The sequence below is a fragment of the Chrysochloris asiatica genome, unplaced genomic scaffold (assembly GCF_000296735.1).
Source record: "Chrysochloris asiatica unplaced genomic scaffold, ChrAsi1.0 scaffold00188, whole genome shotgun sequence".
Lineage (NCBI taxonomy): Eukaryota > Metazoa > Chordata > Mammalia > Afrosoricida > Chrysochloridae > Chrysochloris > Chrysochloris asiatica.
Genome location: NW_006408706.1, coordinates 2,877,385 through 2,897,043, shown reverse-complemented (window position 1 = coordinate 2,897,043; position 19,659 = coordinate 2,877,385). Strand labels below are relative to the sequence as shown.

The window sequence follows — 19,659 nt, the reverse complement described above, 5'->3', positions numbered from 1 at the left end:
TGGTCAAATTTGGTAGCATCATTTCTTTTATCAGGTATTTACTAATACTAATTGCTAAAATTATGTGAAATTTCAAATTTTAAACATTATTTTAGCCATGAATTTCATAAATATATATAGCGGAGTGATTACAAATCGGGCTGTGAACCGCAAGGTCAGCAGTTAGAAACTACCAGCGGTTCCACGGGAGAAAGATGAGGAGGTCTGCTCTCAAAAGATTTACACCCTCGGAAACCCTGTACAGGGTCGCTATGAGTCAGAACCGATTCCACAGCACTTAACAACAGCAACAACAAATTGCTAAAATTGTATGAAATTTCAAATTTTAAACATTATTTTAGCCATGAGTTTCATAAATATATTTAATTATCTTATAATTATGTGGTTTTTTTTTAAGTGGTCACAATATCTTGATTACTAATTGATTATAGCCAATTAGAATTACCAACAGGTTCAGAGTAGGTGCCTCCTTTGGGCTTATTTACAAACTTGTGCACAAAACTCTATACAATATTCAGAGAGATCACACAAAATATTAAATAGCAATCAACCATATTGTCATGTGAATAGATTACTTTTTTCACAGAATGACAGACTGAAAGGGACACACAAAGGTTTGTGAAGATGTGTGCTTCTTGGTAATCGTAGGGTCTAGGAGCATTGGTTTAATCAGCTAAGTTTATAAATATCGAATCAGGAAAAAATAGTTTTAGTTATTCAGATTACTTTAAAATGAGATAATTAATAAGTATATGTGGCTAAGCTATAATTCAATGCCTCCTATGATTCATTTTCTAAAGCCAAGTTGCTGCATGAATTAGAGAGGGAGTTTTAAATTTCTATGGAATCACAGTCTAAGGTGATCTGCTTCTAGATGATGACTCAAGTGCTTCAGGATTTAGCGACCACCTGAGAATGTCAGTGAGCTGAAGTTTGCTAAACCATACACTAGAAACCTTGATTCTATTTGGTAAGCAGAAAAAGTCCATAGCATGTAGAGATTTTTTTTTTGCTTGCTTGTTTTTGTTTTCTGGTAAAAGATTCTGCCTTTAAGGAAATAAAATAAACATAGATTTCCTTCCTTTGGAACATGTCCTCAGTGAGTCTGAGGCAGAGATCCAGTCTCATATTGTTGTCCTGTCTTTGCCTGAAGATATCTACAAGCCCCTTACTGACAATATTGTTGTTAAGTGCCATCCAATAGATTCAAACTCACAGCTAATCTGTATAGGGTTTCTGAGGGACAGGTGGTGGGTTTGAATTGCCAACCTTGAGGTTAGCAGTCCAGTGCTTATCCTACAGCATCACACCAGAACTTCCTGACAGTATTAGTGTCTCAGAAAACATTGGCCCCAAATAATAATAATAATAAATACACTGCACTTATGTGTCAGAAGTATACAATCTGTGTGGGTTTAATGTTGTTGTTTTTGCTAAGTGCTTTCAAGCTGGTTTTGAATCATAGTGCTCCTGTTTAGGGTTTCTGAGAAGTGGTTGGTGGGTTTGAACTAATGGCCTTGTAGTTAACAGTCAGGTGCATATCGTAAAACACCACACCAGCACTCCATGTATGCTTAAAAGAAAACTTAAAATCATTTTATATATTGGGCAGTTGGGGTAGAAAGCTAGTTTTAGTGAAATGAAATCTCATTAATAGTGTTGTTTTTTTTAAGTGAGTGAGAATAGTTATTGCTGTGTTTAAGTTGGTTCTGACCCATAGTGACCCTGTCTAGGAGAGCTTGAACTGCCAAGCTTGCAGTTCAAACATATTTGCAGTCTAGCTCACATTAACCCACAGCAAGTGAGAAAAATTGTCAAGAAGTTGTTGCATACAAAGTTATCTCCTAGAGGGACTCCAAGTAGGTTTAATTATGCCACATCAAATGCAGAGCAAAATGGAGGGAGTTGATATTTACCTTACCAAAAGGCTTAATTTTCCAGAAAAGAAGTCACAGTGAACATTAAAAACAACTGTGTAGTTTGTGGATGACAAGTGTCCACCAGTTCATTTTCTCTTAGGCCAGGAGTTATTCTATTTTATTAGTGAAGCTACAAATATGAAATAATTGCATGTTCTAATTGCAAGGGGAGGGGAGAGACACATCTCAAGGGAATCCTTCCCTCATCCACCTTACCACACTCAGCCAACCCCAACCTTCCCGTGGCCCCTGAGGCTTCTTCTCCAACTACATGAGTTCCAGAAGCTCCATTCTTTTTTCCTTTTTTGAAATTTGTATTGTGAATTGACTGAAGATCATCAGTTTTATATTCAACAAATCATACATTTTGTTTCAGCTCAATGTATGAAAAATTGTCAAGAAACAACTTATTTCACTTCCTCCTTGTGGTTATTATTTCCATTCTACCTTCCTTTCCATCTTTTCTCAACTTTGCCCTGAGGTAAATGTTATCCTTTTGACCTTGAGTGGTTGACGGTTCCATGGTGAGCAGATACTGTTGCTTTCCCCGCTATATACAGTCCCTCTAGGAGACTTCAGCCATAGCTTGGTTGGAAATTGAATCACAGAGATGAGTTTTGTTCCAGACCTGAAGAGTGGCTAAAGACCATAGTTTCAGGTTCTTCCAGTATCTTTCTAATCAGATAACCTGATATTTTTTTTTTAATAATTTTGAGTTTTGCTCAACATTTTCTGCCGTCTATCCAGGACCTTCTAATGTGATTCTAATTCGGAGCAGTTGTTAGTAGTAACTGGGTGGCATCTAGTTGTTCTGAATGCACCATTTACAAAAGAGAAAAAAAGAAGAAGAAAAAAATCACTATTATAGACAGCTAAACATTCCCTTAATCCGTCTAAGCAAAACTGTGAAGGAAAATGGAAACCATGTTCTACTCATGGATGGGCGGGCATGCTTACGAAAGGGAAAGCAATGTTCTTTCTAGAAATTCTTGCCCACTTCAACCTCTTTTCTCATTTCGAGATGATCTGAATTTTTTTGAAACTGCATTAATCTTGAACACTCTATTTAGTTATTGTCATAATCATGTAAGACAACCATCAATTATAATGTGAGCTTCAAAAGACATGGATAGCCTTTTCATTAACAATTCCTTATGAAATGATACTAATATCATCAACTATTTCTGTTCATTAAAAAGCATTCCTTTAAGGGATCATTTTGGATTACAAAAAGGATAAAATATTAATTGCAAGAGATGAGGAGAATTTACTATTACTTAATTATGAATTTTTTAAATATCCCCAAAGCTAAAGTCTACCAAATTAATCGAATCATGATTTCATATGAAAGTAAATTCACATGAATAAAAAATAAAGGCATAAACTCTATGTGCACAATCCCGAGCCATTCATCTATGACCATTGCTGCAGAGTACAATAGTAGCATGAATGTTGTTAATGCATCATTTTAGACAAGGTAATAGATATTTTATATGCCTGAATATATATATATATATATATATCTTAGTATTTTATATATATATATAAATGTGGACATACAGTTCAAAGAACCGGAGTCTTGGGGATGATGCCTTACCTCAGTAGCAGTGCTCTGATTAGCTCCATTTTCCAGCAAGTATTTGACAACATCAATGTGGTTCTCTTGGGCAGCCATGTATAAAGGAGTGAAGCCATTCTGTAATGAAAAAGACATCTTTAATCCTTTGTAAAATTTATACCAGAGAAGAATATGAGAGAGGGAAAAAGAGAAAACTATGATGTAAACATTTTGAAATTATGAAATTATATACCATATCTTCATATTGATGACATTATGTTTATATTTATCATTCTTATACTAGACAAAATCAAAGTGAACTAATTCCAATACAAAATTCCTAAAGGAATGAGAAGAAAAGGATAGATAAGACATGTATCCCTTTGTTCTAGATTCAAAATTCTCATTACTTTAAGAGCTCTGGTAGTGTAGTGGTTACAAATTGGGCTGCTAACCTCAAGGTCAGCAGTTTGAAACTACCAGCTGTTCTGTGGGAGAAAGATGAAGTTTTCTACTCCTGTAAAAATTTATAGCCTCGGAAACCCTGTACAGGGTCACTATGAGTCAGAACCAACTCCACGGCACATAACAACAACAACAACACTGACTTACAAAGAAAGATGCTTAGTATTTTAATATCTATATAACTACACAGCATATATAATTCTCTATATGTATTAATTTATAAAGTATTTAAACAGACCACCAATATCTTAAATATACATAGTTTAGTTAGCACCCTTAAAGGTATGAATTGTTACTCATACCAGAATAGACTGGGAGAGAATACAAATCTGATTGAAAAGTTAAAAACCTGTATTTCAATATTCTAATTTAGATGCCTGGTTTATGTTGAACATCTTTATATTTATTTAAAAAAATTCATACTGAAATTACATGACTCATTAATTCTCACAGTCATTTATACAATTATTTGCTAAAATCCAGCCACTGGTAGGTGCTGAAGGTACAGTGATAAGCAAGACAGACACATCTGTCCTCAATGACACATATACTATGATACTATCATAACCTGATTAGGTCATTATAGGAAAAGTCTCTGAAATAGCAACATTTGACTTTAAAATGATTTGTAGATAATATTTTCTTTGCATTAGATCCTTTGTATTGTGTAATAGCTCTTTTAAAAACAAAAGCACAAAACTGCATAAGAAACTTGTTAAATCATTCCTAGAGTTCTTTGGAAACCTAATGATTCTTTTAAAATGATCATAGTATTAAACGTAGATGATCCCCTTAAAATTTCCATACCTTTATGAGAATAAGTAAAATCATAGATGAGAGTTGGTATATTTGAAATAATTAAACTTAAAAGGGGAGAAAAATAGCTCTTTGAAGTATTTTATTAAGTAAAATCCTTCTGTATGCAATGGCCAAGATCCAGTAAAAATTCAAAGACAGAATATGTGAGCAGACCAGTAAAGCATCATTTTAAATTTGAGTTTAAAATAAAATCTGAAAGCTTCAAATGATGAAAACAATTGAAACTGAAATAGAAATATTAGAAAAGGACTACATTAATGATAATGCAGTATTAAGGAATGCCTTGCTAGTAACTAGACAGCATATTTTTAAAAAACACAACAAACAGGTGACATCTTGAGTATTTTAAGAACACTGAAGAGGTGGCGGAAGGATGAAATTAGAGAGTCAAAGGAAGGGAAAGTCAAGATGGTTAAAAACAATGAGTGGGTGTGGAATGGAGCTCTTTCATGACAAGTAAAAGGCAGGGATGGAAGGAACTTTTAATAGACTAAGACAATTTGCTAACATGCTTTGCTCCAAAGAAATCTTGTTGATATAGCAGTAGAAAAACTGATTGCCAAATCAGAAGGGGAAAAGAAATGTGGTAACCTAGGACCCTGCCTAAGCGCAGCCATTGCCCTCTGTCCTGAGCTTTAAAGGAACAACTACAGGCTGAGCAGGGCAGCCTGCTGAGGAGGACCAAGTGGATGGGCTCACTTTGATCCTACACCTCCCTGGCTTCCAGACCATGCAGCAAACCCAGAGCTATACAAAATCCCTTCCTAAGTGGCCTCAGGTACAAATCTAGTCTTTGCTCAGACTTTTACCTTGGTTTCATCTCCTTAGGATCTACAGTAATGCATACCCTGTGGTAGCCTGAATGATGTCGTCCCCCCCAATGTGCTCTGTTGTGGTGCTGTGGGTTAATGCGCTCGCTGCATTGCAAGGTTGGTTTGAACCACAAAGTCAGCAGTTCAAGCTCACCAGCTGCTCCTTGGAAACCCTATACAGAGTGTATATGGGTTAGAATCAACTCCACACCACTTAACAACAACAACAACAACAACAACAGTATGCCCTAGGATAAGCACTTGGCCTCAAGGTCAGTTTGAGCCATAATGTTGGAGGTTCAAACTCACCAGCCACACCTCAAATACCCTAAACAAGGTCATATGAATCAGAACCAACTCAACAGCACTTAACCACAACAACAAATGTGCCATGTGCCTTCAGATAAACAATTGACCTCAAGGTCATTTTAAGATATAAGGTCAACAGTTGAAACTCATCAGTTGCTTCTCCCAAACCCTATACAGGGTCATTATGAGTCAGAACTGACTCAATAGCTCATAATAGCAACAACTTGTTATTGTCCACAATGTCCACATATTGTCCAAATATGTCCACAGACTCTCGATGTGGCTCTGTAGGATAAGCACTGGACTGTAAACCACAAGGTCACAGGTTCAAACCCACCAGCTGTTCCTCAGATGTTATGCCCAGAATTCAGGGTTCCCAAAGACCACCAAGGAGCCGACACCGATGCAAGTGCACAAGGGTTGTTTATTCAAGCTCGAGCTTGGGCCTTCTCCATATCCGGCACAGTGGACTCGGGAAAAGGCCCTGAGCTCTTTGTTAGCTGAGTTTTTATAAAGTTTTCAAACAAGCTTAGGTTTTTCAGCTTTGCAATATTTGGATTGGTTGACATTTGGCAAAGTATGAGATGTTACAGTTTAATTGGTCAGTACTGGTGGTCTTTTGTTCTTAGGCTAGGATAAGGAAAACATCTGGCATCTGGCCTTGGGTTGTCCTGTCTATTACTTATCTAATTCTTGCTGTTGCTAGGGGTGAAAGGATATTCTAAGGCAGTATGAGCTGATTTAGCATGTTCCTGGAACAGGAGGACGTGTTCAGGCTAATGTACAGAATGGAGTCTTTTCTTGGTCCTACATTCAGAAACCCTGTACAGGATCACTAAGAGTCAGAACTGACGAGACAGCACCTAACAACAACAACATGTCCACATGTTAATATGCATAATCCATGAATGTTACATGGCTAAAGGGAATTTGGAAATGTAGTTAAAGATCTCAAGATGAGAAGTTTTTACTGAGTGATCTAGGCAAACACAGTGAAAGTAGCAAGTCCCTCTAAGAGGGATGCAGGAGTTCAGAGAGAAAAGAAGATATTACATTGTTGGCTTTGAAGATGGAGTACAAGACCATGAACTGAGGAATGTAAAGAATGCAATTTTAGGAGCTGAAAAGGGCAAGGAAACAGTTCTCCCCTAGTAGTTTCCAATAGAATAAACCCAATCAACACCTTGCTTTTAGAAATGTAAAATTAATTTTAAACTTTAGACCTCCAGAAAGGTAAAAGAAAACATTTGTGTTCTTTTAAGCCATTCATTGAGTGAAATTATTTGTTACAGCAGCAATAGGCAGCTAATACATATTCTTAGAACTATTTGCTAGGGAGAGTTCAGGTAAAAGATAAGATGTTGTTGTTGTTGTTAGGTGCCGTTGAGTCAGTTCTGAGCCACAGTGACCCTGCATAGGGTTTCCGAGGGGTAGCTGGTGAGCTTGAACCACCCACATTGCGGTTAAAACCAACTTTGTAGTCCAGTGAATTAACCTACAGTGCCAAACCAGGCCAACAAAAGATAAGTAGAACTCATATTACCGTGGAAACACACAAGTCATCACAGTACTACAAACTGACAGATGGTGGATATATGCCTCAACCATTGGTTATTAAATACTTTGAACATTACTGCTGTTCATAACAAATTATTTGTCATTCATTGATACATATTCAGCAAAAATACATCTGGTCACTCTCAGTGTTAAGTACTATATCCAGCTTTAGTAATCAGAGATGAAAGAAATGATACCTGCTTACAAAGAGCTCACAGTCCAGATGTCAAGATAGACAAGTAGGTGAACCATTGAATTATAATTCAGTGGACACATTTACAGCCAGTATTTTGTTGTTGCTGCTTTAAGTTATATGTTATAGAGGGAGAGAACACAGAAGAATGCAAAACTCAGCTGACTTAGGAAATGATACCAGAGGGAAGTGATGTTTGAGTGAGTCATGCAAACACAGCAGTTAGGCACAGAAGCAGGAAGGACATTCCAAACCAAGGAAACACTGTGAGCTGAGAGAACATAAAATACACGGGGACTTGCTAGAGAAAAGGGTAAGTAGAAGTGCCCCCCACTTTCAACACCAGGAGGCTGAGATAAGCAAAGATTGGTTCCATCTGCCAGGTGGAGGAGTCTGAACTTCATTATGAAGGTCTGAGAAGGCCCCAAAGGGCCCCATTTGCATTTTATAGAGATTGCACTGCCAGGAGTTGTTGTTGTTGTTGTCTGCTGTGGAGTCGGTTCCGACTCATAGCGACCCTGTACAGGGTTTCTGAGGCTGTAAATCTTTACAGGAGCAGAAAGCCTCATCTTTCTCCCACGGAATAGCTGGTAGTTTCGAATTGCTGACCTTGTGGTTAGCAGCCGGATTTGTAACCACTACGCTACCAGAGTTCCTTACTGCCAGGAGTGGAAAGGATGAATTGGAAAAGGATCACATGGTAGCCTGGAAGAGTTGAAAGAAAACTTTCGTAGTAATCCAGATAAGGATTAAAAATATTAAGTGAGGATTAAAAATTCTAATGTGATTTTAATATTTTAAAGTACAATTTAGTATTTATGTATTTGTTGTTGTTGTTGTTAAGTGCTGTCGAGTCAGTTCCAACACATAGGGATCCTGTATAGGGTTTCTGAGGAGCAGCTGGTGAGCTTTAACCACAGACCTGGCAGTTCACACAACTTTGTAGTCTGACGCATTAATCCATAATGCACTCAAGAGTTCTGATATGGTGAGTAGTCCTTACAGCTCTGGACTTCAAGGTCAATTGAAACCATAAGGTTGGTAGTTCAAACTCACCAGTCGCTCCTTGGAAAGCCTATAAAGGATCTCTATGAGTGGGAACCAACTCCACAGCACTTAATAAAAACAACAAAAATGTCCTCAAAAACTATAAGTGGCTTCAGTCTGTATGATTCATTATTGTTGTTGTTGTTGTTAAGTGCCATTGAATCGATTCAGACTTACAGAGACACACTGTACAGGGTTTCCAAAGAGTGGCTGGTGGCTTTAAACCATCCACCTTTTGGTTAGCAGTCTAGTGATTATCTTATAGGGCCATACCAGAAATCATTAATCATTGGTTATATTTCTTAGATTTATTAAAACAAATAGGTATCAATTATAGTCACACATTATGTATTTTAGAAAACTCAAATACTTAAAATACTATAAAATTCTTGTCTTATTTACATCAATGATATAATTAACCCAAAAACTAAACATACTGTCATCAAGTTAATTCCAATTCATAGTGAACATATCAGGCAGAGTAGAACTACCTCATAGAGTTTCTAAGGCTGTAAATCTTTATGGAAGCAGACTGCCACATTTTTTTCCCTTGGTAGGTTTGAACAGCCTATTGCAAACTTCAGAGATTTCTATTGCTGTTTACCTCACTAAGCATGAGGCAATTTGTTACGTAATGATAGTTAACTAAAACCAGGTCTTAGAAGATCCAGTCCTGCCCTATCTCACCAACCACAGTATTTACCACTCTTAACTATAAATACACAGTGTTGCTAAAAGTCAGAATTGACACAATGGCACTTAACAACAACAAACCTATATTGCTTCCTTTCTCTTTAGTCAAAAGAACATTGATAGTTAGTTTCAAACATTTTTAGTTACATAAAAGGAGCTCTGGTAGTGTAGTGGTTACGAATCGGGCTGCGAACCTTAAGGTCATGAGGCTTTCTACTCCCGTAAAGATTTACACCCTCGGAAACCCTGTACAGGGTCGCAACCGACTCGATGGCACTTAACAACAACAACTCTTCAAATGCTATCTAACCCTAAAACTCCCTAAACAAAAGATTAAAAATTACTTTTCTGTTTGAAGGAGTACCTAGGTAGTACAAACAGTTAAGCGATTTTAGCTACCAGATTGGTGGTTCAAATTCAAGGAGAGGTACTTTGAAAGACAGTCCTGGTGATTGGTTTCAGAAAGCTCTCAGCCTTGAATTCTGTGGAGCAGTTCTACTCTATACCTCTAGAAATGAGTCAGGATTGAAACCACAACATCAACAATGCTTGAAACTGGGTATTATAACTGTTCAGCAAAGCCTTTTCATTCCCAAACTCCCGGGAGAATGGTTTTTAAACTCTTTTGTGCTGTGAAGTACCAGGGATTGTTCTTATAGAATGGTGGGTTTTAGAACTATTTCTTGAATTTGAAAGCTCTATGGCATAACAAAGTCTTTGTGAAATTTTGCAATAGAAAAAAGATCAGATCTTTGAATTAATAAAGAGTGGGCAAGGCAGGGAACTAATGTATTTTGCCTAGCTAGAGCAGTGTTTAGCTTAAGAAAATTTGAAAGGAACAGTTCTGAATCTTTGCAACAATTCCATGGGTCACTTGCCACTTTCTAAAGAGTAATACCAATATTGTCTATACATACTAGAAAACACAGTCAATGAATTATACAAACATCTCTAGCAGTTGAAAAATTGGAGCCATGTTTATAGACAGTTCTTTGTTTGAACTTATTAAAAGTAGACTTTCCCTTTGAAAAAAGCATTCTGACTTTGGTAGGTAGGTCAGGGCCAAGATTTAGACTTCTCACAGAGCAGAATATATCAGTAGTCTTACTCTACATGTAATCTGAGGAGGCTCTTCATCACACACCAATTAGCTATGTTTGCGAATTACTAATCTTGTTACTATCCCAGATACTATCTATTGTCTTCTTTCTTTGAATTAGCATCATGAGAGATAAGGCTAGGGAGCATCCCAAAATTACCACCCAGCTGTAATGTCAGGATGATTCAAATCATTTCTCTAAATATATCATGAGTGCACAGCTGCAAAGGATGTAAAAACCAATAAGTACTAATTGTAGTCACAAAAATAAAGACTATTTTGTGTACTCTGGGGGAGGAACTTAGGGCAAAAGAAAAAAGATAATGTTTATACACTTGCTTGGTATTTAGAAGACATTTTATTAATTATAGTGATGTACAAATTTTCTCAGATAATCCAAATCTGACAACTTTTTACCAGAGCTAGTTTATTATGAGTATTCTACCTCCATCTTCTCTCTGAAGGTTCTCTTTAAAAGATTATAGTTGAAAAAAAAAAAAAGATTATAGAAAATGTATAATGTTCTGAATCTTTCTAGGGAGGTTAAACTTTATTGAGTGTTTACTATGCTATCTTGTTTTCTTCCCACTTCTATCACATTTATGAATGAGACTGTGGCTCATACTGCTTCACCCAAAGAAGACAGTCACAAGTGTACAGAGAATAAGAGGAAGACTCCCAGCAAGATGGTTTGGCAAAGTGGCAGCATCAATGGGCTCAAGTGTGGCAACAGTTGTGGGGATGCCCAGGACCAGGCAATGTTTCATTCTGTTCTGCATAGAGTCGCTATGAGCTGGTACTAACTCGATGGCACCTAACAACAACAACAAAGTCCTTTTATAAAATTTATCCAGGTATGAGTTGAGTTTTCTCTGATTTGCAAATGAAGGTATTCTAATATGAACATCTATACCAAAATATCTTATACTGTCTTTAGTTGAAAATTAAGTATTTCTTAAGAAATCTGAAGTGTATCATAAAGAATATCACAGATAAAAAATGAAAAGCATAATTTATTATTATTATGCTTCAATATATTATTCATTTACCCTGAGAAATATCTGCAGAGAAAATCTAAAAGGTAAATAATCAAGAATGATTAATTTACAAAGAACCTAGTATATCATTTTCAGTAGAGGAGTAATTTTCTCTTGAAGAGACTACTTTTTTCCTTCCTTGTGAGTGACAAATACGTTATTCAAGGTAGCTTTTCCTTCCTTTTTAGTCTTTTCACATATAAAGCAGATATCTACATTGTGAATTGAAAATGTAAATTAACCTTTGAATTAAATGTTTTCTCATCACCTCTGGTAGTGTAGTGGTTACGAATCTGGCTGCTAACCTCAAGGTCAGCTGTTGGAAACTACCAGCTGTTCTGGGGAGAAAGATGAGGTTTTCTGCTTCCGTAAATACCGCCTCAGAAACCCTATACAGGGCGCTATGAGTTGGAACCGATTCCACAGCACACTACCACCACCACCATAATAATCTGGAGTCCTGGTGTGGCGCTGTGGGTTAATGCGCTGAACTTCAAAGTCGCTTTGAACCTCTAGGTTGGAGGTTCAAGCCCACCAGCTGTTCCTCGGAAGCCATATACAGGGTCACTATGGGTCAGGACCGACTCGATGGCACGGCACGTAACAACAACAACACAATAATAATATATCTAAATGACTGCATTAACATGCTGATGCACTGTGTGTGGTCAAGTCGCTTTTGACTCATAGCGAGCCTGTCCCTGTATAGGGTTTCTGAGGCTGTAAATCTTTATAGAAGTAGAAAGCCCATCTTTATCCAGCAGAGCAGCTTATGGATTCAAACTTCTGCCCTTGTGGTTAGCAGCCCAATGCATGACCCACTATGCTACTAGGGCTGATTTTCATGTTATTTATGTATGAATAATTGTTAATGATAACCCTAAAACAAAAATAGTAGGATTTTTGTGCCCTGAAAGATCTTTGTAGTGGCAATGGAAATATCAGAATGACAGCTCTGATTATTTGATACAATATTAATAAATATTTAAATATTCAAATTATATGGAACTTTATTTCCTGATATAGGCTTTGCGTGTGTGTGTGTGTATGTGTGTGTGTGTGTGTGTGTGTGAATTATGTGATAGTTTACATGGGAGAATATTAGTTTTACATTCATCTTATCGTATATCGTTTCATTGCCATGGTTATAATCCCCTCTATGCATCATCAACCAACCAAAGGGTATACACTACAAGCCTGCCCCTGGGTCGTCAACACACAGCCCCTCTCCCTCTCTGGGTCTAAAGTTTCCAGCTGCTCCATCTCTCCACATCATCACCTCTGCCCTGATATAGGCTTTTAAAGAAATTTTTCTAGGCTTTCAAATGGCTAAGCAACAGAGATTACTAGATTTAGATTTGTAATATATAATTTTTTGGCATGTAGCAAGTCCTGGTGTGGTGCTGTGCATAAGCACCAGACTGTTAAAGAAAAAGGTCAGCAGTTCAAATGCACCAGTTGCTCCTTGGAAACTCTATACAGGGTTGCTATGAGTTGGAATGGATTCTACAGCATTAACAACAACAACAGTTTGGAAAGTGTCTATTGTTGTTCTTAAGTGCCTTCAAGAACTAACTCATTGTCTTCAAGTCCAATCTGACCCAGGAAACGCTGCAGGCAGAGCAGAACTACCCCATAGGGTTTTCAAGGCTATAATCTTTATGAAGACAGACTCCCACATCTTTCTCACATGGAGTGACTGGTAAAGTATAAAGGACATTGTTTTGGTTAGTAGTTGAGTGCTTTAACCACTGCATCACCAGGGCTTTTTGTTCCAGGCAAAATTCCATGATACTGTGTTTTAACATCTAACATAAACATCTAACACTGTATGTTATATGGACGGCATTATCCAAAGCTCTATTTCCTACAGTTCTTTCAACACTGCAACTAGTACCTTTGACTTCACTAATAAATACAGAAGATAATAGTATAACTTTTTTTTTTAAATTTCTCCTGAAACATGCATCCAGAAAAGATAAGTTAAAACAAACAGAAATGACTGCTTCTTTCAGAACTGTCAAATACTTTTTGCCATTTAATGATTACTCTAAACCTATAGAGTATTTTGGCAGCTGATTCAGCAATTGAAGCTAACAGTCTGAGAACATGCAGGCACACAAATTCATAGACCTATTCCATTGGGATTCAACCTCCCCCCACCCACCCACACCTTATTTTTCTGTAGCAAAGCTTTCATTTTCATTGATTCTAAAAATATTTGCTGTATGTTTTCTCAATCTTCTCAGTCACTCATTAGCAGTAAGAACAGCAACGCTATGGCTAGCCTTTTCATGATAGTAACAGTTTCAAATATAACAAAAGTTCCATTTCTTATATTATTCATATTCCAAAGGATTTAGAACATTTAGAACAAGACCTGGGGACACAAGCTGGTTCATAATGTCTACGAAGCAGAGCAGGTTAAGGATAATGCTACCTTTAATACAGAACTTTGCTTGTCTAATTGTAGGAGTTGTCTGTGTTGACTGACGGTTTTCCAAGCTCTTTTTGAAGCTGTTGGAGAGTTAGAGAAGACAGTAGGCTCAGGCAGTGCAAAGCCAAAGAAGGGAACCGGATCCATTAAAATGACTAGCCCCAAGGGATTTACTCACTATTCAGCAATTGCTTAACACATTCTAGTCCCCAATTTACTAAGGAAATAAATTCAGAGAAAGACTATTATCAATGTAATTGTCATTGTACACAACACATGGAAACATTCAGTCACCTAGCTAGGCTGTGCAGTATTTTATTCCTTTGGAGGATTTTATTTATAATTGATATCTTGGAATACATTTGCATTCACAAAGGGTATAAGGTGGCTTAAAGCATTTTATAGGAGTCCTGGTGTTGTGCTAACCTCAAGGCTGGTGGTTCAAACCCACCAGCCATTCCTTGGAAACCTTATACAGGGATATTATGAGTCAGAATCAATTCAATGACACTTAACAACAACAGTTACATACATATTAATAGTCAAGATAGGATTACAAAGGTGAACCTAAATTAATTTGAATTGCACACGTCTAGAATGTGACACAGTGGGACAATACACTGGACCACTGGTCAGTTTGAACCACAAGTACAGAGGTTCAAACTCACCAGCCACTCCTTGGAAACCCTATACAGTGTTACCACACAGTGGAGGTGGTATGGTGTGGAGTTGGTTCCAACTCATAGCAACCTTGCATAGGGTTTCTGAGGCTGTAAATCTTTATGGGGGCAGAAAGCCTCATTTTTTTCCCGTGGAACGACTGGTAGTTTTGAACTGCTAATCTTGAGGTTAGCAGCCTGACTCGTAACCACTACACTACCAGAGTAATATGGAATCCTGGTGTGGTGCTATGGGATAAACATTGGATTGGTAACCACAAGGATGGTGGTTCAAACCCACCAGCTGCTCTTCAGAAACTCTATGTTGTTGTTGTAGTTATGTGCCGTGGAGTCAGTTCCGACTCATAGCGACCCTGTACAGGGCTTCCGAGGCTATAAATCTTTACAGAAGCAGAAAGCCTCATCTTTCTCCCACGGAACAGTTGGTAGTTTCAAACTGCTGACCTTGCAGTTCACAGCCCGATTCGTAACCACTACGCTACCACAGCAGGGTTGGTATGAGTTTGAACTGACTCAATAGCACTTAACAACAACATTATGTCATTTAATTTCTTGACTGCTGCTTCCATGAGTGCCTATTATGGATCCAAGAAAAATGAAGTTTTTGACATATTCAGTCTTTTCTCCATTTATCATGATGTTATTTATTGCTCCATTTGTGAGAATTTTTGTTTTCTTTGTGCTAAGATGAAATCCAGGGCTATGGTCTTAGATCTTCGTCACATAATGCATTCTTCTTCACATAATCCACCTTCTTAGATTCCTTGCTAAGAATACAGTTTGAATACGTATAGTGAAAGGATAAAACCCTGGTGAACACTTGCTGTGAATTTTAAATCATTCAACATCTCCTTGTTTTCTTTGAATGACTGCCTCTTGGTTTACATACAGTTGCTTCATGAGAACAATTAGCTGTTCTGAATACCCATTCTTCTCAGTGTCATTCATAGTTTTCCATAATCCACACAGTTGAAAAGTCTTTGCATAGTCAATAAAGCACAAATAAACATTTTCTGGTATCCTCTGCTTTCAGCCAAGATCTATCCGATGTCAACCATGGCATACTGAGTTCCACATCCTCTTCTGAATCTGACTTCAATTTCTGGCAGTTCCTAGTTAATGTACGGTTGCAACCATTTTTAAATTACCTTCAGTAATATTTTACTTGCATGTGATATTAATGATATTGCTTATGATTTCTGCATTCTATTTTTTCATCTTTCTTTGAAATGGACAAAAATATAGATCTCTTCCAGTCTGTTGACCAGGTAGCTATATTCCATATTTCTTGATATAGACAAATGAGTGCCTCCAATGGTGTATCAATTTGTTGAAAGATTTCAATTTGTAGTGCATCAATTCTTAGAGTCTTCAGCTCAGCTTGGACTTCCTCCTTCAGTATTATTGGTTCTTGATCATATATGCTACCTCTTAAACATCGATCATATCTTTTTGGTATAGTGATTCTGTGTATTCCTTCCATCTTCTTTTTTTTCTTTTTAAAAATGTTTTATTGTGAATTATGTGATAGTTTACATGGAGAACATTAGTTTTACATTCATTCTAGCATATATCATTTCATTGCTATGGTTACAATCCCCTCCATGCATTATCAACCAACCAAAGGGTATACACTACGAGCCTGCACCCCGTCGTCAGCACACCGCCCCTCTCCTTCTCTGAATCTAAAGTCTCCAGCTGCTCCATCTCTCCACGTCATTATCTCTGCCTCCGTCTCTGGTGTCACTGCTTCTTTGGGTAGGGTCCTGCTCTCTGCTCTTCTCCATTGATGGTCCCAGGAACCTCCACTCCTAGACTGAAATGTTAATCACTCCCCTCCTTGTTATAAAATGTCTACCTTTACATTTCCAACCCTCACAATCAGTCCTGATAATAATTATTCACTATTATATCAAAAGAGACCTGTCTGCATTTAATTTCATCAGCCCCACCTAGACAGATTGGATTCTACTCACTGGAGAGTCTATCTTCCCCCACGCCCTCTGGATCTAGGTTCCCTCTTGAAAGCTTGTAAGCCAGTCACTTCTTGCCTTTGTAGCCCCCGCACTCCCCCACCCCCCATTTTGGGTAGCCAATGTCCAAGTTGCCCATCCCTGTCTACTCTGTGTGCCTTCCATCTTCTTTTGATGCTTTCTGCATCATTCAATATTTTGCCCACTGTTGTTGTAGTTAGGTGCCATCAAGTCGGTACTTAATTATAGGGAACTTTATGCACAAAAGAAAGAAACACTGCCCACTCCTGCACCAATCTCACAATCATTGCTATGCTTGAGCCTATTGCTGATGTCAATGTGCCAATACATCTCATTAGGGGTCTTCCTTGTTTTCACTGACCCTCCACTTTAACAGCCATGATGACCTTCTCCAGAGACTGGTCCCTCCTGATAATATGTCTGAAGTATAAGAAATGAAGTTTGATCATCCTGACATCTAAGGAGCATTCTGGCTGTACTTACATCAACACAGACTTGTTTGGTCCTTTGGCAGTCCATGGTACTTTTAATATTCTCTTCCCACATCATAACTCAAATGAATCAGTTCTTCTAAGTGTTTCCTTATTCATATTTCAACTTTCATATGCATACGAGGCTATTGAAAGCACCATATATTCTGTCAGATGCACCTTAGTCCTCAAACTGACATCTTTATTCTTGAACATTTTAAAGAGGTTTTGTACAGCAGATTTGCCTAATGCAATTTGTTGTTTGATTTCTGTAATGCTACTTCCATGAGTGTTGATGGTGAAGCCAAGCAAAATGAAGTCTTTGACAACTTCAGTCTTTTCTCCATTTATCATGATGTTACTTACTTGTCCAGTGGTGAGGATTTCTGTCTTCTTTACATTGAGGTGCAACCCATTATAATGACTGTGGTCTTTGATGTTCATCAGTATTTTAAATCTTCTTCACTTTCAGCAAGCAAAGCTATATCATCTGCATATCACAAGTTATTAATGAGTCTTCCTACTATCCTGATGCCATGTTCTTCTTCATATAATCCAGCTCCAGATCATTTGCTCAGCAGATTAAATAAGAATGGTGAAAGAATACAAGCCTGCACACACCTTTCCTATTTTTAAATCATTCAGTGTCCCCTTGTTCTGTTTGAACAACTACATCTTGATATAGGTATAGGTTCCTCATGGGCACAATGAAGGGTTCTGGAATACTAATTCTCCACAACATTGCCCTTAGATTGTCATGATCCACACAATCAAAAGCTTTTGCATTTTCAATAAAGCATAGGTAAACATCTTTCTGGTATTCTCTGCTTTTATCCAAGATCCATTTGCCCTTAGCAATGATATCATTTGTTCCACATTCTCATCTGAATCTGGCTTGAACCTCTGGCAGTTCCCTACTGATGTGCTGTTGGAGCTACTTTTAAAATATCTTTAGCAAAACTTTACTTGCATGCGATATTAATGATATTGCCAGACAATTTCCACATTCCATTGGGTCACCTTGTTTAGGAATGGGCACAAATATGGATCTCTTCCAATGAGTAAGTCACTAGTCTTACAAAATTCTATCGTGCTATCTCCAGCATTGTTTTAAATCACCAGGGCCATGTTTTCCAATGACAAAGCCTTTCTCTCTGTTCCCAACGTTCATATTCTACTCACCAGTAATTATCAAGGCATCTTGATTGTATGTGTGATCAATTTCAGACTAAAGAAGGTGGTAGAATTCTTCAATTTCATCATCACTTTAGAGGTTGGTGCATAAATTTAAACAATAGTGGTATTAACTGATATTCCTTGTAGGTGTACAGATATTATCCTATCACACACAGCATTGTACTTCAAGATAGATCTTAAAATGTTGTTTTTGATGATGAATTTGGTTCCATATCTCTTAAATTGTCATTCTCAGTGTAGTGAACCAAATAATAGTCTGATTCAAAATGATCAACTGATATTAATGCCTAGGATATCAATCTTTATGAGTCCATTTTAATTTTAGGCAACCTCCCACTATCCTAGATTTATACTTTGCATATTTCAATTATTAATGGAAGTATGCAGCTGTGTCTCCTTTTTTTGTGTTGTGCCCCATAAGCAAATTAAGGTTCTATAAACTTTACTCCATTCACGTCATCATGATTGAATCTAATTTGAGGAGACAAGTCTTCCCCATTCATATCTTGAGTGCCTTCCAACCTGAGGGACTCATCTTCCAGAAATATATCTGACAATGTTCCATTGGTATTTATAATGTTTTCATCTTCTGGCACTGTATCTGAGAATGTTCCAGTACTATTCATAAGTTTTCCAGTGGCTAATCATTCAGAAGTAGTCTGCCTTTCTGTCTTAGTCTGGAAGCTCCACTGAAACGTGTCTATGATGAGCAATCCTGCTGTTACTTAAATTACCAATGTCATAGCTTCCAGCATCGCAACAACATGCAAGCCACCACAGTATGACTAACTGATGCATGAGTGGTGGCCTACTCTGAGTACTAGGACAAAATTTTCCTCAGGAAGTTTATTTGAACCACTTAAACAGTCTGAATGCATAGATCTCTAGATCCCAAAGTGTAAAAACTACTTGGACTCAAACAATGTTTAGGTTAGGTATTATCCTTGGAAGCTCATCCATAAAAGAACACAGTATCTATCCGCCCACTGAAAGTCATATATTGAATCAAAATATAATCTGATAGTCTTGTTTGACACGTTGGCTTCAAAGTCTAACCAGAAACAACCAATGAGGCTGATTTATTAGATGTGTTTTCTATAGCTTGTCTGCCCAAACTACTACTGTTATTAAGATGATAGTTCTTACTACACATTCAAATAATGATGTCGTTACAGGCCTAACTGCAGAAGGACTGAATCCTAATTTGTATTCAAAAGGTCTTGCCAATAACACTGAAGAAGATTTTTATCTTTCTTTTGGTTGGGCCAAATGAATAGCAATTCATCTATGTGCAGAATAAGGTTGTTTCGATGTAAGCACCTATAAGGTCTAAAATTAGAATTTAGTCTGTCAGTGTAGTGCTTCCCCTTCTT

The 19,659-nt window shown here is 37.4% G+C and overlaps 1 protein-coding gene across 1 annotated transcript in view; it reads right to left on the bottom strand.

Moving 5' to 3' along the window:
- ANK2 (ankyrin 2, neuronal) overlaps positions 1 to 19,659 on the bottom strand; it is a 514,556-nt gene that overhangs the window by 210,863 nt on the left and 284,034 nt on the right. Inside the window, exon 5 of the mRNA XM_006872258.1 lies at positions 3,517 to 3,615. Within this exon, the coding sequence (XP_006872320.1) occupies positions 3,517 to 3,615 (99 nt within the window). The remainder of the gene's footprint in view (positions 1 to 3,516; positions 3,616 to 19,659) is intronic.